At 51.2% G+C, this 25,662-nt stretch overlaps 1 protein-coding gene across 2 annotated transcripts in view; it reads right to left on the bottom strand.

Moving 5' to 3' along the window:
• AGO2 (argonaute RISC catalytic component 2) overlaps positions 1–25,662 on the bottom strand; it is a 98,273-nt gene that overhangs the window by 43,727 nt on the left and 28,884 nt on the right. The window contains exons 1-2 of one of the 2 annotated variants that reach the window (XM_028105564.2): positions 14,503–14,577; positions 3,840–4,035 (exon numbers count right to left, since the gene is read on the bottom strand). In XM_028105564.2, the coding sequence (XP_027961365.1) occupies positions 3,840–3,916 (77 nt within the window). In that variant the 5' untranslated portion in view covers positions 3,917–4,035; positions 14,503–14,577. Of the gene's footprint in view, positions 1–3,839; positions 4,036–14,502; positions 14,578–25,662 lie in introns of those variants that run through there. The other variant, XM_088022740.1, reaches the window with a different exon arrangement.

Here is a 25,662-nt window from a genome sequence, read left to right as displayed (position 1 = left end):
AATTAAATTAGCAATCAATGACAACAGGGTATCAAAAAAAAAAAAACCCAAAAGCCCAAAGAGTTAAAATTTGAACACATTTCTAAAAACAAATAAAAAAAACATGAGTTAAAGAAGAATACACAGGGAAAATGAGAAAATATTTTGAATGAAAATTAAAATGTATCAAAACCTGTGGGCTGTAGCTAAAACCAGGCTCAGAGGGAAATCTGCAACCTTAAACAAAAGGACTGGAGAAGAAGGAAGGTTTAAATTTGATGATCTAACCTCGAAATGAATAGGGTAAGAAAGATCCGAGAAAAGAAAACGGATGGGGGGCATCAACCAAAGAGAAAAATCAGCAAAGTAAAATGCCGTTTCTATGAAAAGAAGAATATAATTGACAAACCCCTAGCGAAGCAGATGAAGGCACAGAGAGAAGACACAAACAGGGCCTGCTCTACAGGTCCCACAGACGTTAAAGGGACGCTGTGAACAGTTTTTAGCAAGTCAACTCAACCACGTAGATGAAACAGACTCCTCGAAAGACGCAAACTATCAAACTGACACAAAAAGAGAAAATTCTGAACAGCCCGATCTCTGATAAAGAAATTAAATAGTATGAAGAAAACTCTAGGTCCACGTGATTTCAATGACACATTTAGTCACCCATTTAAGAAAGAAATCATACCACTCTTTCACTTTCCTCTTCCAGCATCCGGAGGAGGACAGAGCACCTCCCGGCGTGCGTCACAATGTCACATACCCCTGCTATCAAACCCTGAGAAGTACAGATCAATGTCTCTCGGAAGTAGAGACACAAAAATTGACAACAAAATGCTAATAAATTAAATCTGGCAATATAGAAAATAACTGATCATGACTAAAGATGTGAGTAAAATAATACATCATGACTCAGAAATTCAAGCTAATTTAACATAAAAAAAAATCAATGCAATACATCTCATCAATAGGAGGTGGGAAGGGGCGTCTGTGGGGCTAAGTCAGTTGAGAATCCGACTCTTGGTTTCGGCTCAGGTCATGATCTCAGGGTTGTGAGATCAAGCCCTGCATCAGGCTCTGCACGCAGCACAGAGTCTGCTTGAGACTCTGTCTCCCTCTGCCCCCCCACCCTCCCTCAAATAAATAAATAAATCTTTAAAAATAAAACAGGACGTGGGGAAAAAAAAGAAGAAAAACTACATGATCACCCCAACAGATGCAGAGAAAGCATTTGACAGAACCCAACACCTAATAGTGAGGATACTTCTCAGCAAATTAGGAGAGAACTCCCTCAGCCTGACAGAGTCTCCAAGAAAATCCTACAACTAACAGAATATTTTATAGGCGAAGAAATGAATGATTCCCCCATAAGAGTGGAAACAAGGCAAGGATGTCTGTTTTCACCACGTATATTCAACATTATGTATACTGGATTTCTAAGCCACTGCAAGAAAGAAAGAAAAGAAAGAAAAGAGAAAAGAAAAGAGAAAAGAAAAGAGAAAAAAGAAAAGAAAAGAAAAGAAGGAAAGAAAGAAAGAAAGAAAGAAAGAAAGAAAGAAAGAAAGAAAGAAAGAAAGAAAGAAAGAAAGAAAGAAAGAAAATGCATTAGAAACTGGAAAGAAATAAAACGATCTTTGTTAAAAAATGAAAAACTCTTCAACATTTTAAAGTGCACAACTAAATGGTTTTAGTTTATTCACAGGGTTGTCCCCCTCAGAGCACCACAGTCTAAGTTTAAAACATTTGCCATGACTCCAAAAAGAAACCCCACACTTGTTAGCAGTCATTCCCTCCTGAAAAACTTCCCCCCGGACAATGAAATTTTAAAATACAATTTATAATAACATCAAAGAACACAACATACTTAAGAGTAAATAAAATGAAAAACCTGTGTTGAAAAGTATGAATAAGTTCTGCAAGAAATTAAAGTAGACCTAATCAAGGGGGAGAGCAGTAATGTGTTTGGACCAGAAGATTCAACAGTGTCCACTTTCCCCAAATTGATCTGTAGTTTCAAAGCCACTGCAATAAAACATTCCGGGGGACTTTCTGGTAGCAATGAAAATCAACTGCTTCACCCTTGCCCCCAAAGGTGCCCAGGTAAATCAATGGGGAAAGAAAAGTCTTCTCAACAGACCCTTACCTCCCACCACACACATACATTAATCCAAGATGGACCACAGGCTTAAATAAATCTAGAGGCCTGGGATACTTGGGTGGCCCGCTGGGCTAAGCCACCAACTCTTGGTTTTGGCTCAGGTCATGATCTCCAAGTTCCATGTTGGGCCCTGAGCTCAACTCCGAGTCTGCTTGAGATTCTGTCTCTGCTCCTCCCCGCCGCCTGTGCACACTCTTGCACACTCGCGCTCTCTCCCCAATAAATAAATAAATAAAATCTTAAAAAAAAAATATATATATATATATATAGGCCCAAACTCTAATTCTGCTTAAAAAAAATACCTGTACCCTTCAGATAGACGAAGATTTCCTGAAGCGAACACACAATATGATAATCATTTTCAAAATTTTATAGATTGGATGTCAACAAAATTATAAAAATCTGCTCATTAAGAGACACCACTTAGAAAGTGAAATGGCAAGCCTCAAACCAGGTGAAAACATGCTCAATATAGACTTGCACCTCAAATACATCACAAACTCCCACAAATCAGTGACAAAAGACAAGACAGAGAAGAGGCTTCAACAGACACTTTATTAGGAATACTATGAGGGAGCGCCTGGGGGGGCTCAGTCGGTGGGCGTCTGCCTTCGGCTCAGGTCATGATCCCGGGGTCCTGGGATTGAGCCTCGTGTCGGGCTCCCTGCTCGGTGGGGAGTGTGCTTCTCCCTCTGCCCCCCCCCCCCGAGCCCCCAGCTCATGGTCTCTCTCTCTCTCTCTCAAATAAATAAGCATCTTTAAAAAAAAAAAAAAGAAATACTATGTGACATGATACTACGTGATGTGTAAATATAATGGAATTACAGATATGAGCATATGAAAAGGTGCTCCACTTTCTAGCTACCAGGACATGAAAATTAAAACCACAAAGAGAAACCGCGAGACACCACTGAAGCAGCAAAAATCCCACAGACTGACCCTCCCACGTGCTGAGTAGGACGTGGGACACCCAGAGCCTCACACCTCGGACAGGACAATGAGTCAGCAGCCACTCTGGACAACGACCTCGAGGTTTCTCGGGCAGCTAAACCTGTACCTCCCCTATGATCCAGCAATTTCACTTCTGAGTTTGTATCCAAGAGAAATGAAAATGTATGTCCACAAAAAAAGACTTGAACAGCTATGTTCACGGCAGCTTTGTTCATGATGGCAAAGCCCAGACAGCCCAAGCATCCAACAAGAATAAGAATAAATTATGAAATATTCATATCATGAAACATTCCTCAGCAATAAAAATAAGAAGCTATTAATACGACGATACCAGTCAATCTCAAAAACGTCATGCTGAGTCGAAGGAGCAGGTGGGGGGAGACTGTCTCACAGGCTGTACGACTCCTCTGTGTCCCAGCCCCCCTCCCCCAGCAGGGAACAAATCACCGCTGGCACAGGCCAGAGCACCGGCCTTAGGGCTGGGACTGATGAAAAGGCATGAGGCAGCGTTCTGAGCTGATGGGCGTGCACACATATTTGTCCAAACTCATGGAGCTACCCACTTAACAACTGTATCAAGATACAACGAAATACGCAAAACATTTTTCAAAAAGTAACTACAACAGAAACCCCCAGGGAAGGACCTGCTGGGAATGGAAGGGTTGATTAGTTTAAAGTGGCGGGTTTGTGTGCATAGATTATCCACATAAATCAATCAAGATCAATAAAGGATGAAACGACAGAATACCTGTTAACTCTCCTCGGGCATTTCTCTGGCTTGATATCCAATTCATAATGATAGATGTCAATTTTTGGAATGTCCATTTCAAAGAAGTTGGCCTGTAACTTGATTGTTCTCCCGGAGGTCCCGAAGTCGGGTCTAGGCGGAGGCTTGAAGGCATATCCTTGGATGGGTGGCGGCGGCGGCGCGGGAGGTGCGAGCACTAGAACGGCCAAGAGAACGCCCGTTACACGGGGAAACTGCGGCTCTCCTGGAGCACACTCGTGTGCCTCCTCCCGTGTGTGGCCCGCCCTTCCCAGCTCCCGTGGACCCTCGCTGTCACACGCCCCCCTCCCTGTGCTCCCACGTTTCCACGGAAAACCTGAATCCCATGCCCCTACCCCTCTCCAGGTCTGCGTCATCACAGAGACCCCCCCCCCCCCAACTGCCAGGCTCAAGGGACCCTCTGTCCCTCGGGGGCATGTGACGCAGCACCATGCCCTCCTTTTTCCAATTGTTCCTTCCTTGGTCCTCTCCTTGCTCTGCCCAGATCCTGCAAGTGTTGGATGCTCTCTACCCAGCCCCCTTCGTCTGTTACACAAGCTCACAGACAGTTGAAACTGCATGCCCAATTAAACTGCTTTCCCCCCAGGACATGCCTCCATCCATGAGGCTGTGGTCTCCCCAATATCAAGACCCTTGTCACCCAATCCTCACAGCCAACTGCACAACAGTCCTCATTTTACCAGCTTCCTCTCAAATTCATGCTTTCCTATCCATCCCTCCCCACCCCAGCTCGGATCCCCATTTCACCCAGGACAGGGAGTGAGGGAAGCCTCCTAACGGGGTCTTGACTTCCAGGCACCCCCACCCCCACTGACCCACTTTCTACACTCCAGGCCAGAGTGTCTGATCTCACCCTGCCCACATACTTCCGTGGCTGCCCACCACCCGGCTCCAACAATCAGCCTTCAGGTGTGCACGATCTGGCCTCAGCCTTGTCTTCTGCCACTCCAATCCCGAGGACCAGCCTTCACTTGTCACAGCCCCTTACTTCTGTCTCTAGCTTGCTCTATTCACATTTCCAGGACAAATTTGCTACACTGTGCGGTAATCCCGTTTGGCTGTCTCCCCAGGTGGACCTGAGCAACTTCAGGAAGATCTGCCTGCCCTAGGGTCTAAGAGCGCCCAATGCACAAGAAGCCTACAAACATCTGGTCAATCTCTTTCCATTTATAACTGTGGAAGCTGAGGCTCAGACACGTAAGGAAAGGCTGCCGAAGTCACTCAGAAAGAGTCCTTTACTCTTTGAGGAAGAAGTCAGGAAGGAAGATGTTCGCAACCTCAAGAGTCAAGAAACCCGAGCCTTCCCAACACCAGCGCTCACACAGGCACCTTGCCACACCCCGCCCTGAGCACCACTTCCTACATCCCAGCCCCCATTCCAGGGGCTTCAGACAGCTGTGCTCAGGTCAACACGAGCACGCGACTATCCGTGCAATCTCTCCTGCCCTTGGAAACCACAACTCACCCCCTCCTCTGCAACGGACCAATACATTTCCACAAAGGAGGTGCCTCAACATCAAGCCAATTCTTGATTTAAAAATGCACTGTAGTGACTCATTGGTTGTACGTGCGCTACGTACACTTGCTGTTCTTTCTTTGCATATGAGAGACTGGGAAGATGGGACAGTGTGAATTCTCAGAAGAGGGGACAAGACCTAAGGGGTACGAGTCACATGTAACAAAAGGGGCCAAAAACACCAAGGTGGTGGCCCTCCCGCATTCCTAGTTAAGTCATTAATTTAAGCAAGGAATGTATTCCCCCCGCCCCAGACAGTAGAAAGAAACTTCATCCCAACTCAAATTTTCACTAATTCTAATAAAGTTCAAACTGTGGCTTAGAAAAAAAAAAAATTAAATATTTTTCCAGTAACAGAATACTCTTAGTTTTTGCTCACATCTTTTTTTTTTTTTAAATCCTCATTAAAAAAAAAAAAAAACCCATGTACTTCAATCCCTACTGACATTTACTGGAAACAAAAGTATGCTACTAAAAATAATTTAAGCTGTTTTTACTGCATTTCTGACCTAGAAAAACTCAGAGTCCTTCAGTTACTTTTTGTTTTGTTTTCTTTGTATGAGAAAACGAACATGTTTTAAAGGTTATGAATCTCACTGAGTTGTACCATCTGGAAGTCTTCAGGTCTGTCTCACTAAGCTGTTATGACCGGAGATGCCATATTTACAGACTCACACACAACACACCACCCCTACAATGAGCACACTCGTGTGCCCCTTACGTGCTGGGTCACATCCAGGACCAAGCATACAAAAATAAATAGTGCTCTCAGGCAGCTCATGTGTCTCCTCCCAGAACACTGTCTGAGTGCACGTCATCAAATGGATTAGGCGTGTTTACTCCCTGTAAGCGCAGGTCACACACTGCAGATCCTGACCATACCCAGGAGTGGACTCCACAGCCCGCTAGCACGTGGTCCCTGCTCTCAGGCAGAAGCCTAACCAGCAAGAGGAATCTTGCCAATACAGAAGCACAGTTGAACCACAGAAGTTACAACTGTGCCCCAGGAAATGTCCAGCCACAGAGACACAGTCCATTTCAGGAACCGGAGCACTATCCACACTGAAGAAGGGCTTTCCAGTTTACAAAGTGCTTTTCACAGTTTCTTAACCGTGCATCACAGCTACGGAGCCAAGGTGCTGCCTCTGAAAAGTGAAGCCGTCCAAGGCTCAGACAGGAGCAGAGAGCTGGGGTGCCCATTTCTGAACCAAGGCTTCATCAGCTGCCATCCGTCCCCAGCTAGATTCGGATGAGTTTACCTTCCTAAAATCCAACCACTGGCACAGACACACCTGCGGCCCATTTCTCTGGTTGGGCCTATTTCTCCTGTCTCCATGATACCTATCACTTCCAGAATATTTGCCATGGGAAACAAGGGAAACTGTCCACAGCTTGCGTTACCAACCTGTATTAATAAAAGCAATGGGAAAACACAATGGTAAACATATTCATGAAATATGTGACTTCACAAGATATTTCTTCCTTGCTTCTGGCTTTTAACAATGAAAATACTGACAACTCGTGGGAAGGTGTGTGGAATATACAATCACAAGTTAAAGCTCTAATAGTTTTCCGAGCTGAGCCGGGAGAGTTCCCAGCAGTTTTATGCCCTCAGGAAGGAAAGTCTCCTACCAAAGAGGATAGACTCCCGCCCAGCCTCAGTCCTCGGAGAGATCCTGGATTCATTTTTATACTTCACAGGGAGTCAGTCCCAAGTGTAAACTGCCAAGACAAGCAGGACTCACGAACCAAGCACCGGAGAGGACCCAGCACAGGCCAAGGTGCACACAAGAGCACGTGCGCATGAGAAAGGGACAGAGTGGTGTGCAGGCGACGGCCACTTTCCTGGGACTGTTAGCTCCTGGCCCCAACAGGTGGATAATGTTCTGAGATGAAAACCAAATGCTGAACAGCCCACACACCTTCATCACGGTTAACACAGATGACTCGGAAAATTAATTCCAGTATCGCCCAGAGAGCAAGTCTCCATGAGGTCCGTTTCCCCTGACCCGTGCTGCAGGAGGAGTCTGATGCAGATGTGCAGGGGAGGAACAGGGGTAGGCAGGGAGGGCTCCGCACCCCGAGCCACCGCCCACCGGGCAGGGTGCTTGGCAAGCCTGTGCTGCGGAGATGGGGGGCGGTTCTCAACTCAGCCTCCTCCACCATGGGCGCTGTGAACATCCGCTGGATAAGTGACAGCCCAAGAGGAGGAGGATCTGGGAAGACTTCACCAGAGAGACGCCCCTGAGCTGCTCGGCGGGGACCTCGCAGCTCAGTGGGGAACCCTGCCCCAAAGCCCTACCCCATGGGAAGACCCCAGCTCCTCTCCAGCTGTGGCCATGCCAGCCAGCCCGAGGCAGGCCAAGCAATCCTCCCCACCTTTCAGGTGCTCCTACCTTCTCCAGCCTTCCCGGAGACATGCAGCTTCCCTCTGCTTGTGAAAACCATGCCTGACGCCCAGGACTGCACCTGCCGCCGCCCCCGCCCCAGGCCGCGCGCAGCCACCTCTCCCCGCCTGGCCACAGAGCACACAGTTCTGTTGGGAAGGCGTTTCCTGGGGTGTCTGTGCTGGTCCTACCGCTGCCCTGGGCGGGGGGGGGGGGGAATCCTTGGGAATGGGAAGGCCACCCCTCCTTTCTCATCCAGGAACACAGCTGGGGGAGGGAAACGGCGGGTCCAAGGCCTGCACAGCCCCCTGAGCCCCCCACCGACGCACCGGTGAGTCGGCACCAACCGGGCGAGTCCCGAGGGCAGGGCAGCCCGAGCCTCTAACCCAGTGTCAGGTGACGTAGGCGATGAGTGTTTGCGGAACTGCCGCTGCTGACTCGGCACACGTGCTTAAAAATTCCATTTTTAGAGCCACATCTCAATCAGTGAAAGGGAAACGTAGTGAATGAGTAATCGACTTCCTGTATGAGTAACTGGGTCACAGCAACCAGGAAGTTTCGGTGTTTTTCTTACAGACGCCATGGAAAGCGAGCCTGTCACTGCTTCTGAGCGAGTGTTCTGAGGGACGCCGCTGGTCCGCCTCAAGAAATCCACCCCTCGGGGTGTGGACTGTCACCAACTTTTCCGAGGAGGGTCCCAGACCAGGCTGTGTGACACGTGCCCCGTGCATGATCTCCTGGCAGCCCCCTTGCCAGGGTGGGACCCTCGTCCCAGCCCTCCCCCTAAGTAAGGGATGGGCACACAGGACAAGAACCTGGGGTGACCAGAGAAGAAGGGAAGGCTTGCGGAGGTTCTCCCGTGGGTGGGCGCCCCGGGCAGGGGGGCGGGAGGTGCTGCAGCAGTTCACTGCCCATCGACACAGTCCTGTGTGATGACAAAGTGCCAACAGTGACCCTGCTAAGAACCATCTCTCAGGGCTTTTGCTTACCTCCAACTTACTCCCTCCAGCGTGGCAGAGGACTACAGACTCTAACCCTGGCTGTAAAGACAGGCAAGCCGGCACAGAGACCCTGTGGCCCCCGGGTCTCAGGTGGGTCCCCAGGGAGCAGTTTGAACAACGCTGGGAAGTTCCCTGCCTTCGGCCACCGAAATGCTCCCAGCAGGTGGGCCTAAGTCCAGGAAGTGCCGAGGAGGGCAGCAGGCTCCGGGTTCACAGCCCACCACGGAAGCTGCTGGGGCAGCACCTCCTGGCACCCGACAGACGCAGGGGAATGGCCAGCAGGGCACAACTGGCCGTGCTGCAGGTGGGCCAGGCCGGGGCACGGCCTACTGGGGAGATCTCGTGGTTTCAGTACAAACCAGTTTCAGGCCCATGTGAGAGGGTTGTCCTAACCCTACAGAGAAGCCCGCAGTTCAGGCTTAAACCTACAGCTTAAACCCACGCAATCACCTTTCCTCTCTCCCACCTGGAACTGGGAGGTCACAGAACCAAGGATCCAAGGTGATATTCTGACCCGTTCACTATGGGGACGAACGCTGCGAGAGCAGAGCACAGTTTCCCGGGGGAGACGGTGTGAGGGGCATGGAGAAGAAGCGAAGGCTTGCGGAGGTTCTCCCGTGGGTGGGCGCCCGCGGCTACACCAGCCGCCGGCCCCACGACGGAAGGCTGCCTCACACACAGCAGAGCCCCTCCAAGAGGAGGGAGGCGGCTCCCTTCCAGAAATCTCACACGCGTGTTACCTCGTTCAGGACGTACCAGATACTTGGGAGCCTGTGGGTAGGGGCCACCGGGCATGCCCCACTCCTCACCGGCCTTCTCCACTTAACTACAGATCACGGAGCACTTGCTAAAGGGGCCCCTGTGGGTGACAGCCCGCTGAGCGAACGGGTCTGGCTTCCCTGTCTGTAATGATGGACGCTGTGACTGCTTTCATATAGCGTAGATTTTTCTCTGATATCAAAATACACACTTATTACAGAAAATACAGAAAAATACAAAGAAAATAAAAGTTGCCTGAAATGCCATCAGAGATAATCCCTGTTAAAACGTCAGTCTTCTACATACACACATAACACACAATGTGTGCAACTATGCAGATTTATCCCTGGCTGCTTTCATTTAACATTCTATTATGCAATTCTCCACAACGAATCTTTAATGACCACATTCCTCACTGAGCCATCTCCTGCTGATGCATTTCAGTGGTTTCCAAATTTTCACTTTAAAAATTAAATGCTGTGCTGAAGACCCACGTAGGAACATCTCTACCTACATCCGTGGAGAGGAAGCAGGGGGCCAGCCAGAGGGCTCAGCGCGCGGGGGACCACCCGCCACAGCACCGGCCCTGGGGCTCCCACGGCCGCCCACCATCTCTGCCCTCTCCCTGGTGCTCCTTGCCCACCCTTCCACCCGCACACTGAAAACACAGCCGTCCAGACCCATCTTCACCCCTCGCTGGCTTGGGCTCCAGGCTCCCAGCCTCTAGAACAATGGACTTGCTGACCAATTAATCTCCTAAATCCGACCCTAGGCTGCAGGCAGTGCCCAGGCCATGCACAGCTCCGGCCCCCAGGGAGCGCAGGGTCTGAGAGAGAGAGAGGCAGGTGTGCACAAACGGGAACAGGACTGGGGGCCTGAGTCCAGATTCCGGGCCTCAAAATCTACAGGACCAGCGCCTTCTGTGCCCCCCAGTGCTGCTGCCGAGCCCTGCCCTGCCCTGCCCACCCGCCACAGTTCACCATCTCTGCCCTCCCAGCTACCCTGCCCAACAAGTCAGAGGCCTCCTGGCCATGGGCACACCATCATTTCAAGGCTCAGCTTGGGACCTGTGTTTACTGATGCCCCACACAGCACACCAGGCCTTGGGGTGTCCTGGGCTCCATCAACCACCATGCTTTGTTTCAGTCACTTCCTGGTGTCCAGGCGACCACACGATGAGTGCCCTTCCAGGACACATCTCTGTTGGCCTCAGCACCCAGCCAGGAGCCATCCAAGTGTCCACCGAAAGAACCCAGGGGACGCGCGTGTGGGAGGCCAGGCCCGACAGGAATGAGGTACTGCTCCCCACTTCTCAGCTCCCCACTTCTCAGCTCCACTGCTTTCCCTTTCCCTAGTCCTTTACACCAGCACTCTGTGATTTTTCTCTCTCAGGGATGTCCTGGCTTCCTCGAGAGACACGTGAGCTCCAAGGCCCATCTCTGCCTCAGGATGAAGCCACACACACCAGGCGTGGCGGGCAAATTCGGAACCCACGGCGCTGCCACCAGGCAGCACGCACCTGCTTCCCTGTCCTGCCTGCCCGTCTACCGTGGCCTACATCCAGGCAGCTGGTCTGGCTTCCTGAGGTACAAGTCCCGCCACCAGGTGTCCCCAGGACCAGTCCTGACCAGACCGAGCACCCTGGGCCAGCGCCCTGATGGTGAGACACCCTGCCCACCATCTAAGGACCAGAGAAGCCCAGCCCTTCGGAGGGAGGACCAAGGGGAGCATGCACCCCGGAGCCGGGAGGTCTCAGCCCAGGATCCACACAGCCAACTCGGAGGGTCTGTGAACTTGGACTGAGCTCTAAATGAAATGTAGCGGTCCTTTCCACTATGAGCAAGGACAACCAACCACATCAGTATGTACCTATGACACAGGAAAAACACAAGGACTCCCCTGTCACACGGCAGCTGTTAACAGGTACCGCAAAGTGGGTTTAAACTCACTGCTACTTGGGGGCACCTGGGTGGCTCAGCTGGTTGAGCATCTGACTCTTGGTTTCAGCTCAGGGCATGATGTGAGAGTCATGGGGTCGAGCCCAGAGACAGGCTCTGCACTCTACTTGGAGTCGGCCTGGGGTTTCTCCATCCCACCCCCCCCCCCCCAGTTCGTGTGCACTCTCTCACCCTCTCCCTCTCTCTCTCAAATAAATAAAAAATCTTTAAGCTCACTGCTACTTCAAAATCAAACGTGGTAACATTTGTTTTCTTATTTTAAGTGTATTTCAACATGACCGGCTTTCCTCATTATCCTATGTGTTTTGTTCTGTGCCTTGAAAAACGTTATTCTGGAAAGGGATCCACCCATAACCTTCACGAGACTGACAAAGGGGTTCATGACTCCAACTGCGTGAGAACTGCCTGCTCTAAGGAGACGGGGTGGCCTCATCTCTGAGCAGAGAAGACAGTGTCTCAGTTCCCAATAACGTCACAAAACCTCCCCGGTTTGTGGCGGTGTGGAGGGTGGGCGGTGTGCCGGTCCTCGGACAGGGAGGGCCCTGCACACAACACCACGCCCTGCAGGCCCGAGAACTGGGATTTCCGTCTCCGTGGCTGCCCCACAAGTGCCTGTCCCTGATGTGATGTGAGCTCATGATTTACCGGCTGCCATGACAACCGGTCTCCAGGCTCATCACACAGGCCGCCTACCAGGCAGGGGCTCGGCGTTGGGAATCAGAAATCTGACATCCTGCTAAGGCCTGACAGCATGGCCTTGCGTTTAAAGCGTGAGGCCAATCTGTGTCCCAAGACCCAACCTGGACGTGGTCTCAGGACCTCACCACTCTGTCTATTCACCTAGAAGTAAATCGGGGGAAGAAGTGAGCAGTCGCAAGTTATCTGGCGACCGGCAGAGAAAGCCCGCAGCAGACAAGCAAGCATAATTGTTCAGAGAAGCTCTTGATTTCTGCTATTTTCTAAATACTGAAGCACATGGAACTGAATTCTTAAAAAACCTGCGGAACCCGTAAGGCCTGGACGCCGGCGGGCAGATGCGGGCTCACCGCGGCCTCGGCCCACCCCCACACGCCCAGCCTCCTCCTGCCACCCAGCCGCCCGTCTGCCTCACAACCAGGACAAACGCAAATGTCTCGGCGCCTGCTTACACCATCAGGCCAAGATCAACACCCGTGGCCACTGATGACACATAATAAATAGTAGCAGAATTTGGGGCCAGAAGTCACCTTGGAAACCGATGGGAGAGAATAACTCACCCTTTCCCCCAAAACCTGCTCTGAGTCACGGACCGTGAGCCTGGCTCCAGGCGGGTCTGGGGGCTCTGCCTGGGGGAGGGCGGAGAGAGAGCGCACAGAGAGGGGAGCGTGGGACTTTCCCCACCCCCGCCAGTGTTCCTTTCACGCCATCTCACCGGAGCCCAGAATCTTCCAAAACAAAAAGACCTACCTGCGTGACTCCTCACCCCTGGGTGACTTAAATGTTCCTCAAGAAAAATCTAGCTCACAGAGTCATTAAATAAACGCAGTCTGGCTCTCAGTGACTGGCAAGTGAAGCACGTTCCAGGCTCTGTATTGACTGACTGTGGGGCTGGCACAGGGCATCCCTCCAGGAAGGAAGCCCAGCCCACCAGCACCCGCATCTCAGCGGGACCAGGATATTCAAAGATTTGCCATCAAACACCATGAAGCTATTGTCAAGCTCCTTCCAGAACCTCGAAGTGAGCATTAGTATTCAATGTCATGTATCCTCCAGTTTCCTTTTAGAACTCTGTTTTCATTATATTGGGTATCAGCCAGAAACGATGACAAAACTAAAACAAAAGAAAGTGACAAAAATAGCTCAGCCCTGCCATGCCACAATGGGGGCCAAGCCCGGCATCAGCTCCTTTGGGGCTGAGTGACTGGTCAGGACCCCCAGCCAGGCAGTGGCCGAGCGGGACCACCACCCAGGTCCGTGTGTCTCCTGTACCTTTGCTTTCACCATGGGCTAAAAGAGGACAGGTTCTGACCGCTCCCCGGGGCACAGACCAGAAAGCAGATGCCGTCCGACCAGCACTCTCCTGCTACAACCAGGACATATGGCTGCCACTTGGCGAATCCACCTGTTGCCTATACAGGCCGGTCTCGCCTATGGCCACCCAAGCCAACGGAACTACAATAACACAATCACGGCAGCCTTTCTGGTGAACTGAATGGATGCATTCTCAGAATGAAGCGCTAAGAATGCAGACAGAAACATCTGCTCCTGTCAGCTGGAGATAAAACAACTACACGCTCTCTGCAAAACTGCAGTGTTAGACCCGGGCGACCGACGAGCCAACTGTGAGGGGAAGAAACAGACACCCCAAACCAAACCTCGCCCGAGTTCCCAGAGAGATGGGTTTTTGTCTGGTCAAATGCCAAGGCAGGGGGCTTCTGCTCCCACATCCAGTGCAGGCACACGGCCGAGAAGAGCCCAGCTGGGACGCAGTCCGTAACTGCCAGCGCTCAGCCCCAGCCCCAACCTCCGCAAGCCCACCTCCACTTGGGAGCTCCCCAAGCTCGCAAGGGCACACCGAAAGTAAAATGGGACACGAGGGGGGACCCAGCGGTGGACCAAGGCTAGCAGGTGTACATAATCACTGCCTAGGAGGAACTCCATTCTCAGCACACTGGATCCAGGCATCTGTGCTCAGGACGCAGGTGGCCCCGCCAGGGAGCTTCATCGGGACACTGAATGTGAGCCCAGAGGGCAGGGGGCTCAGGAAACACTCCACAGCTGACGCAGACCATCAGGAGTCCCTTTCTCCAGCATGAGGATGTGCCCACACCCGAGGGAGGCACTCACTTCCGCCCCTCACCCTTGGCAGGTTTGCTCCGCACCTCCCACTATGAGGATGAGGAGAGACAGAAGAACCCAGACAAAACCCTAGGTAGGCTCCCAGGACAAGGTGGGGGAAGGACAGTCCTGCACGGAAAGAAGCCAACCATGGAGTCAAAGAGCTGTTCTCTTGAAATGTGTCACCTTCATGCAGGCCACAGTTCCTGTAAGTCTTTTCTTTTCTTCCTCTCTTGGTAAAAAAAACTCTCTGGGAAATTCCAATCTGTCACAGCCTGGTTCTTGGCAACACCCAAAGAAATGGCCCTGGGAGGCAACGGGGAAGAGAGAGAAGCCAGTCACTCCGGGGGGGCAGCGGTGAGGGGGCGAGGGGCTGGGCGAAGCAGGTGCTCCCAGGTGAGGGTGCGGTCCTGGCAGGTGCCCAAGGCGGGGAGGGGAGGGGTGCGTGGGGGAGGCAAGCCAAGTCAGCAGGAAGATTGCTACTAAACTGCCTCACTCAACTTTTGTGCTTGAATGAGTAATACTCCAAAAATATTTTAACCTCATTTTAGTGAGCAATATAGCATGCATAAGAATATATGACACATATGTACAGTTTAGGATTAATTATAAAACAAACATCCAACTACCCTCATGCCAGTGACTAACAAGATTATTCTTTATCTTCATTGCAAATTCAAAGTAACTTCACCCACAAAGAATTTTTAAATAGGCTTTTGTGAACCTCCAACCATCATTTAAAACACTATTTCTTTGAGAAATGGTTCCCCAAAGCCACCCCTGTGATCTGCAAAAAGAAAAATTTCCCATAAAAATTGTTGTAATAAACTTTCCCCCATGTCAAAGATATCCCCTCTGACCTAACCCCATCTGTCTTTAGTGAACAATATTACAAATACTGTAATAAAAATAAGGAGGAATTAAAGAAATACTTATAAAACATAAATTATCTCCCACCGAAACGTCCCCCAAACGGCTGGTGTGAGCCCCACCCGCGGCTGTCCTGCTCTGTGGACCAATGGTTCTTTGACGCACTTGTCAGAAAAGTTAGCCACGCACTTTACAAAAGCTCGGTGAATACACGAGACTATCTATCCTATGGCGCCTTTCCCTCTCCACGGCACTTACCAGTTTTGACTTCCTATTTATTTTGTGATTTATTTTGTGATTCTCTGACTACTAATTGCCTCTCCCACTAGAATGTAAGCATCACCAGGGCAGGGATTACGTCTGGTTTTGTACAACCGTTGAATGAATGAATGAACTGATGAATAAAAGAATACCTCAGTGCCACACTCACTCTCCGTAGAAACGACTTGTAACTCAATGCCAAGCGTTTTATGGCAAAAACATGAAGCATTTACGCAGACTATTATTCCATCTTCTGCAAGCTGTCTCCACCATTTCGACTCAAGAAGCTGCATTTATCAAGCGCCTACCACACTCGGGGTGCACTCCAGACACCTCCTCACCCATCCTTGCATCCACCCTCCTGGGCGCGAACTGCCTTCGCTTCACAGACAGGAACCAGGGTTCCCTGGAGGGTGACTCGGTGCCAGGCCAGCGGACCGCAAAGACTGTGGCCGGCCGAGCCCTCTGCCAACATGGCCCCTGGAATCAACCAACCTCCCTCACAGAAGAGTTCTTAGGACATCTCTCATACTTCAGGAACGTCTTTTTCCCCAAAGAACCTAAATCCTTCTTTTTATCACCCCAAACGTACAAGAATCTAACCTATCACCTTTCTGTTCCCATCCCTCTTAAGCAGAAAGTTCAGAATTTTGTGCTCTTTGACAGTAACGAATCCATCCCAGTTACCAAGGACATCTCTCAACACCAACAGAAAATGTGTAACTACCCTTTCTAGTGCGTGTATTAGTTTAAGCTCTCCCACGAGACCTTAGGAAGAAATGGGACTCCTGGTGCGCCATGCACGCTGCAGAAGCCTCCACGTGCACCTTCTTGTCTACTCCTCACCGCGGGTCAGGCACGAGGGACCCCCAGTTTACAGAGGGGACACCGGGAAGGCTACTGACAGGCACAGCTGGGCTTGGGGCAGGTCCTGCTGCTAGCAGAGCATGTGAGCTCTGCGGCCAGGCCAAGTCGGCCTCAAGTCCTTTGGAGATAGTGGGTATATTGAAATCAAATGAATTTTTTAAAAGAGGTGGGTGACCTAACAGTGCATAATAACGTAGGTCCCCCAAATTCGTTCAATTAGCCCTCGGCACCACGTAACTGAGGTCTGTGTGCCCGGCCCCATACGAAGCATTTCATATACACCAACTCTGTCTGATTCCACTCGTGCAGCATTTCCTGAGTGCCTACTGCGTCCCTGTCCTCAAGGCGCTCAGCTCCGAAGACGACAGGCAGAGAACCACGAGAGACAGCAGGAGCAGCCGTGAGGACAGTGCAGGTGGGCTGAGACAGCATTTCAGTCGTGGGATGAGAGAGAAGGAAAGCCGGCACAGCTCTCTGAATATCTGAGGGGAAAGTTAAGGTGCGCTCCCTCACATCTTATTACAAAACAAATTCCAAACGGATACAAACTGTAATAGCTAACGTTTCTAAGTGAAACAAAGACAACCAAAGAAATACTTCAAAATTTAATAACGTATCATTTGGGAGTCAGAATGCTCTCTTTCTTGGAGCCAAAATGCAGGGGTCACAAAAGATGAGTCTGACTACATAAGATTTTTAAAGCTTCTCTGATTGCTCAACAAATTCATAAAATTTTGTGACAATAAATTCACAAACCTGAAAATGTAAACCTGAATAAACAGAGTTTATATAAATTACTAAAGATTTGGGGCACCTGGGGGGCTCAGTCGGTTAAGCGTCTGCCTTCGGCTCAGGTCATGATCTCAGGGTCCTGGGATCGAGTCCCACATCCGGCTCCCTGCTCCGCGGGGAGTCTGCTTCTCCCTCTCCCTCTGCCTGCCGTTCCCCCTGCTTGTGGGCCCGCTCTCGCTCTGTGAAATGAATAAATAAAATCTCTAAAAAAAAAAAAGGTAAAATAAATTACTAAGGATTTAAAACTCCCACAGGAAAATGGGCATCGAATATGGCTGGGGCTGATAGTATGTGTAGGAAATACTAGTAGCCAACAAAGAGAAAACATCTCCAGCCCTCTGTCGAAAAAATGTGAATTAAAATTGTAAATATTTTTTTGCCTGATACTTACAAGAGCTTGGAAAAAATGATCACTCTCATTTAAGCTTGATGGTATTGAAGAAATCTTTTTTGAAGATTGCTATTGAAGAAAGCTATTTCAGAAATCTTTTAAAATCATGTGCCCTTTGACGGAGTAACTCAAGGTGTAGGCCTTTATCCTAAAACACGCAGACACCTATCCACAGAGCATTCATCCTCTGTAACAGAAGACAGAGGGTGGTATGAATGTTTACCTGTGGAAAGCCTACTGCACTAATTTACCGACACCGCACCTCTACACCATCACATGGGAAGATACCCTGTCTGGCTTAAGTGCGAGGAAGCTCCAAAACGGTGTCTGGTGCAACCCCATTTGTCCCATATTTGCACACGCACATTTGGTGTCAGAAGGGGAAATTTACAGAAGCCTCCTAAAACTAAATATCCACAGGAATTATTTCCAAGTGCTCACATTACAACTGATCTTCCTACTCTTCTTGATGCCTCTATTTTTTTTAAGTGGGCACATTATATTTATCATTAGAAAAATAATAATAAAGCTACCTTTTAAAAACTGACAAAAGCAACTACGAACAAAATCTGGGAGCGGATAAATGGGTGTTTACTATTCTATTTTTCTCTGTTCGATATTTTCCAAAGTTAAATAAAAACTAAGAGGTAAACATAGTCAGTACCTCACTTAACAGACATCCAGAGAGATTTAAAAACTTGCCCAATTCAAGATTTGAGGCAGGTCTGTTATGATTCCCATGTATATGTGAAGCCCCAGAGACGCAAACAGGTGGAGTGGCGGGCGCCCGGCTGGGCAGAGACGCTCCATCGTCGGTAAGATGGGCAGCCATGTGCCACCTGCCAGTGCCGCCAAGTGCAGCATCTGACCCCGGCCCCACACTGCAGCCACGAGGCCCTGTCCCAAGGAACCCCTTGGTGCCTGCCAGTCCCTGGGACTTGCCCAAAGGCACCCCACAGGGCAGGGTATAAACCCACACATCCTTGTCCCAAAACTCCTCATGCTCTTCTTCCTGACTGCAAGCTAGCAGGTTACTTCAAGTACAAGATTAAAGCCATGATTTGGATTTTCTATCCCAGATAAAGGGAACCCATACTGAAAGTGCATAAAAGAAAAAAACCTCAGAAGACCTATTTCCACTCATTTCTAAATGTGCCCCACGGCCCTACCTCAGCAGGGACCCCACTACTTTGCACAGCTGTCTGACTCGGGATGGGGGGGAAATCCCCTGTCTCCCTCCCTTCACTTACATGTTTCAGTTTCTGAGGCGGCCAGAAACCGCCTCATTTACCTACACCCTTTCCAGCAGCATGCACGCGCCGAGGGTCTCGGTGCCGAGCACACACTGCCATTCCCCCCGAGGCTGCACCATTAATCCTGGGGAGTGTGGCACTGGTACTCAGGCAGGGTGGGGCCGGCCCAAGCAGCCCCCCAATCCAGCTACAGCCTTGACCACCAAATGCAGGTAGCCACCGGCATTTTATTTATTCTTATTATTTTTTAATGGAAAAGAAAACAGAATGCAGTGTCGCCTCAGGGCAAGCACCTTCCGTGAACATGCACGGGTGCCACGGCTTTTCCTCCCTGCTCTCCTGGCAAGCAAGGCATGGCCACCGAGTGGCTTCCGGGGCCAGGGCTCCTCTTTCCACGGGGGCTCACTCCTGACTTCAAGCCTTAACATGGGTAATGGCCTCAGAGTAAGCATCCGGGTATCTCCAGCGAAGGCATATCCACCGAAACCAGATCCATCAGTATTAGCTCGTGAGGCCCGGTGAATTTTGAGAGAACAGGAATCAAGAAGAAAAAAATGATATCTAAAAATTAAAAACCGCAACTTCAGTCTTGTCCCATGGGGCTACTGAGTGAAGTCTTAAGTTTTGCCAGTCTTGAAAAGAATAAACATCTACTTTTACCAGCAAGGTATCTCCCCGTCATCTGCTAACACACAATGTCATCTGCCCATCTGGGGAACTGACAGGTGACAATGGGCGCCCAGGCTGCAGGGCGCCTGTCCACCATCGAGTGAGTAATTCCATGTGGTCCAACACAGAAGGAAAAGGAGGAACGAGACCAGACAGCACGAAGGGCTGAGGGCCCCACAAAGCAGCTCAGCCGCTCAATAAGGCAACACGGGCAGAAAAGGGACATACACAAGAGTTCCCACAAGCCTTATGGAGGACAGAGTCAGGGGCTTTGTCAGACATTTTGAAACCATCACACCCCAAAAGAAGTATCTTAGACCAAGGCAGCAGGACTCGGCAGGATCCGCTGGTTTAGGTTCAGTTACTTGAGGCGTGACATCACAAAGCAGCTCCTTCTGATCCACCACCAAACCTAGAAGACCAAACCCGGCTTAAATCCTGACCTGCCGTGATGTTACATTTCTTCCTGTTCAGCCCCATCACTTCCACAGAACCTTATCCAGGACAATCCCCTGCCCTTCCCCATTCCCTGCCAGGCCTGACGGCTCCTCAGGAGAACACCTCCATCTCCCCATTCAAATGAGCCCACTAGGTGGCAGGACCCCCAGCGACCCTGGGCTCTCTGCGCACGGGTCACCCTGCACGCTGCAGCAAGCCCCCAACTCAGCTTCCACCTGCTCTCTCCCTCCCCAACCCGCCCTGCTCCTCTCTGTAACCTGCCCCTCCCTTCCTCCCCTAAAAACCAGAGCCACCGCGGACGTCATCTCTCCTGGAAACCCCGCGGGGCCCAGAGCCAACCGGAGCACCTGCCACCTTCTGGCGGGACAATCCTTCCCATGTGGCGGTTCACAAGACCCACCTCACTGCCTATTTCTCTGGCTCTGTGCTCTTGTTCAGTCCGTTCAACCAGAGCAACATGATAATAACACGCCACGTTCTCCAACCCACCCCCTCCTCTGTAACACCTCTATCACACATGTAGCTGCCGACACCAGAGTCCACAGGACCTTGGACTTCAGAGGTTTGCAGCCGAGCTGCAGGTCTTCCCACGGAACCGAGGCTGAGCTGTGGTGCCCGCCCTGTGAAGCTGGGTGGTCAGCTATGGGCTGCGCCTCTGCCACGAGAACCTGTGGTGAGGGGGCCCCCCATTCACAGGGATGTGCATTCACACCGCCTGTAAGGTACAGGCAGCCCTCTAGCTGAGAGTGTTCACACAGACCTAACAGTGGCCCAGCCAAACATTCCTTACGCTGTCTGAAAACCAAGACCCTCTCACGGTTTAGACAACAAGAGAAAACCCAGCAGACAAACCTGGCAACTTCGAAGGGACTTCTTGGACCTAATAAAGGTTATCCAATAAAAACCTCCTGAAAACAGCACTCCCACTAAAGCAGTATTAGACAGATTTCTTTTGAGGTCAGAACCAAACGGTGAGGCTTGAAATCACCACTTCAACAGACGTTAGCAAGGGCAGTAACAAAACAAAAAGAAACAACACGCCGTGAAACAAGACCGCGAAACCGCCACAGGTAGATGACACGGTCTCCCGTATAAAACTAAAATGAAATTCACAGACAATGGTTAGAACTAAATAGAATTCAACAAGCTTGCTAAAAACAAGACTCTAAAAATCCATTGCATTCCTACACCTGAACAACTACTAATTAGGAAAATTACTTTTACAAAGATGCCATTTACAAACAACAAAAACCACAGGTACGAAGGAGGGGCAAGGGTTGAATCTGCTTGAAAGATACCTCAATTAATTAGTCTTGTGCTCAGTGATCGCCTCTGCCATCTGGCCTCGTGTTAATGAACGTTCTCTGTTCAGACCCCTGCCACACACTGATAAGTCAGCACCACAGGGGGCTTAAAGATCCAAGAAATGTTCGCTTGTTCATAGAAAAAGAAGCCGGAGGGACGCCTGGTGGCTCAGACAGTTAAGCGTCCAGCTCTTGATTTTGGCTCAGGTCATGGTCTCAGGGTCGCAAGACTGAACCCTCCATCGGGCTCTGCAGTAGGGTGGAGGCTGCTTGAGATTCTGTCTCTCTCTCCCTCTCTTAAAAAAAAAAAAAAAAAAAAAGGGAAGCCAGATCCTGGGTGGTTACTTCCTACGAGAGTTGAGAAGGTGTGATGTTTAACTCTATTAGTGATATTGCTGAATTAGATAAGGATACTCCCCAGCAACGCCTCCCAATTATTATAATCTAAGTGCCAGGTGCCCAAATGGCACCTCACTTTTTCTGTAATGTTGGCAACACATCTGGCAAGGCAGGGATTTTCACCAATTTGCAGAAGAGACACAGACGGACACAGGTGAAGTGACTTATCTGAGGTCACACAGATCCATGGTGGCAGAGCTAGGACCTGGACTCAGGCACCTCTGATTCCAAAGTCTGGACCCTTCCAGGAGCCATAAGGCCTCCTCTGGCCGCCTGGCTGGATCAGGATGGACTGGAAGGGTAAGGAGCTCGTAGCCGCTGTAACGTGGGATGGCAGAGGGCTGAAAGCGCTCACACAGAATCAGGCTTTCCCATGCACTGTCGGTCAAGAACACCAGGCATCTGATGGACACCAGGCATCTGACGGCTATCCTGAGCCACTCAGCCAGCTATGAGGCTCTGCCTCGTAATGTGATGTAGGACCTAGCTGAGTGTTTTGAAAGGACAACACAGCAGCGGTTTTAAAGCAGCTCAAACCCTTTGCCATTGAGAGCTGGGGTCCACGTCCCCTCCCCTTGAGTCTGGGCAGGGTAGAAATGGAAATGATGGGGATTTGGGAGGCTGGGTCAGAAGAGGCCATGCAGCTTCCTCCCGCTCCCTGGGAACGTCTGCGTTCCAGATACTTCCTCCTGACACGCTTCCTCGAAGAACTCAGCCCAAGTCACACAGAGAGGCCAAAAGGGCACTCTGGCCAACAGTCCCTACTGAAACCAGCCTTGGCGTCAACCCAACCCGGGTGTCAGACGTGTGGGTGGAGAGGTCTCCAGATGGCCCCAGCCCTGAGCCACCCCCTCCCTCCCTCCCGGCTGAGGCATACTGGAGCAGGGAAGCAGCGTCTCCCGTCTGTGTCCAGTCCACGCTTCTGACCCATAGAGTCCATGAGCACAACAGTTGCTGCTTCAAGCTGCTCAGTCTGGAGGGCTTTTCCCACGGCAACAGGTAACGGAAACAAACACCGAGTTTCTGTGGTGCCATATCAACCAGATCTTCCTGGCCAAAGTGCTGCTCCCTGCAAGGGCCCCCCATTCAGTACAGTTTAGATGTCCAACTGCCACTCAGTCCTGTGACAACAAAGAAGGCCATACGAGCACATCTTAAATACCCATGCTGTCAAGGAAGGAGACCTCTGTCAATCACGTCCTCACCCAAGGAAATGGGGGACACTAACAACAGGCCTGGAAAAGCTGGGTCTCAGGCTGCCAACAGCACACAGCCCAACACAGGGAAGGGACGTCCCGCTGCAAAGCGCCCAGAAGAATCGGGCTTTCGGATGTGCTGCAGGGCTCACAGGGACACCTCTACCTACGGGCAGAAAGAAAACAAAACGAGAAGCTGGTCAGCTGAGCACAGGCGGGCTCCCCAGGGATCCAGGGTTGATGCAATGCTGGCCTGAACCTGGGCCCCACGTGTGACACCAACACCATGCTGCTGATTGCCCCCACACTTCTGTAGAGACCTCCGGCCTCCCGTGACCCCACCAGCAGCCTGTCCAATCCAGGCCAAACGTCCAGCACCTTCTTCCCACACCCTCCCCTCAGCTTCGGACTCAGGGAGGGCTTCACAGCCCCCAGAAGAGCCACCCCCCCCCAGGCCCCCACCTCTGTGAGCTTCTGTCATCCGGAAGAACTATGGTGTCCTCGCCGGGCCCAGCCCCCCACCTGCAGATCGGTGCCTGAAGTCAGGGACACGGCTCCAGCAATTCCTCCTTCGGTCATAACCCTCCCCTCTCCAGCGGGCTATTCCCGACAGGAGCCCAACACGCTGCACTTACTTCCATTTTAAACAAAATGAGACAAAGACCGAGAAAAGATGTTCTAAGGCATGAGAGACAAAAACACAGATCAGCCATAAAGCAACCCAGATGAGACAGAAGCTGACTGCAAAACTGCCCCAAAACCGAAGTAATACTGCCGAAGTGTGAAAAGAAAGTAACTCTCAACCTGGGAGTGTCCTCTTGGAGAAACTCTACAGAACGAGCACAAAGATGTTCACAGGTAAAAAGTGAACCCCAACAGACTCCAGGAGCAAAACAATCTTTGGCTCCCACTCTGTGCCAACCATTGATCCACTGGTTGTGTTCAGTTGCTTCCTAATTCTTCCCCAGCTCTTCAGGCGGACCGGTGTCCCCCTCACACAGACGGAGCGGCTCCTGCAAGGTCACCACATCACGTGGACAACCCTCCACCCACCTGTGCCACTGGCAGCCCCTGACGGTAAGCGGGTCGCTCCTTCTCTGTCCAGCGTTGGCTGCATCCAGCTGCTCCTGGTTCCTCCTACCTTCCTGCCTCTTAGTCCTGGACCCTGCTCACTAGCTCTCCCCATCCACCCTCCCGTGCACCATCCACAGCAGGCCTGTGGTGATCTCACCTAGCCAAATGGCTGCCAGCACTCTCCATATCCTGACCACCACTGGATGCCTCTCCTGTCCCTACGCCCCTGGGAACTTCCTGCTGCCCTCCAGCTGAGGTCCAGCAGACACCACAGACTCTACGTGTCCCAGGTCGACTCTTGCCGTCCCTCAGACCTGCTCCCCACGAACGCCCCTGCTCACACCACTGCCTTGCCCTCCCTCTCTCCCAATTCCGACTTGGTCACACTAGGTGGCTCCACCTCCTGTCCTGCCATTCTCTCTGCCCCTCCCCAAACCAGGCAGATCCCCGACTCCTCCAAACCCACCTGACAGAGTCACCAAGACCCTCTCTCTCTCTCTCTCTCTCTCTTACACACACACCCCGTGTCTTCATCTCAATCATCAGGCCACTGCTCAGGGCCACAACGTTGTCACCCCTGCCTTTCCCGCACGTCTAGACCATGTCTAAATCTGCCTGCCTCCACCTTTAAGACAAGTACCACGGACCTAGAATCCATCAGCTTCCCCCTCTCCACTGCGAGTATACCGGTCCGAACCCTCGCTACCTCCCAGGGGATTATTCCGCGAATCCTAACCGGTCCTCTCTCCACGCCCACCCCCACCCCCACCCCCGCGTCTACACAGCAGCCAGGGGCTGGAGGGCAGACTCTGCTCAAACCCACCGGAGGCATCCTGTCTCAGGGGAGGAGTGGGGAGCGGCGGGCTCCAGCCTCCCCGCATCTCCTGCTCTCCCTCTGCCCCCTGCCCCCGCTTCTGCCGGGGCCTTCCTCCCCCAGACGCCCTGCGGCTCGCTAGCTCCCAGGTCTGTGTTCAAGTGGTGCCTTCTCAGAGAGCCCTCCTTGCGCCATCGCCCCCCCCCCCCACCGCCGGCTCTGCCTGTCTCCACGGCCCTGCAGCGGGCGCCCGTTTCCTCCCTGGCCCCCCCCCGCCCCCGCCCCCACCCCACCCCCGTTGGTCAGAGCAGGGTGGCTAGGCCTGAACACCCAGGGAGACTCTCCGGGACTTTGTGCGGCCCAACGACTCCGTCCCTCTGTAGCCAGTGTTTTCTACAATGAACACAGAAGAATCCCCGCTCCTCTTTTTAAAGATTTTATTTATTTATTTGAGAGAGAGAAAGCACCCGCAGGAGCAGAGAAGAGAGGAGGGGCAGAGGGAGAAGCAGGCTTTCTGCTGAGCAGGGAGCCCGATGCGGGACTCGATCCCAGGACCCTGCGATCATGACCGGAGCCGAAGGCAGACGCTTCACTGGTGGACTGAGCCGCCCAGGTGCCCTGGTCCTTTTTTTTAAAGAGAGTAAGAGAGGTTAAAAAATCAATATTATGAAGGGAAAACTTCGGCTTCTGTTTATATCTTTTTTGTGATAAACACAGATTCTTTTTACACATCAAGATATTCCCGGGCTGGGTACCTGTGGGGTCACGTCTACTACGCTGCCACCAAAAAGGAAAATAAAAATACTTCCTCTCCTCGCAATATATTTAGCAATCAAGCACTTCCGCTGGGACTTGAGTGTAAGAATACTCCCATGTTTATTTGCAATTACAATCCCTCTATTTTGTGAAAAGTAGTGTTATTTTAACGTTAACAAAACAAGGCACACATTCAATAGTAAATATCATGGTGCTATCACCAAAACAAACAAACAAACAA

The sequence above is a fragment of the Eumetopias jubatus genome, unplaced genomic scaffold (assembly GCF_037043125.1).
Source record: "Eumetopias jubatus isolate StellerSeaLion01/CBP00866 unplaced genomic scaffold, mEumJub1_p1.0 scaffold_4, whole genome shotgun sequence".
NCBI classification, from domain to species: Eukaryota; Metazoa; Chordata; class Mammalia; order Carnivora; family Otariidae; genus Eumetopias; species Eumetopias jubatus.
The sequence above is the reverse complement of the archived record's forward strand: the minus strand, read 5'-3'. Positions and strand labels throughout refer to the sequence as shown.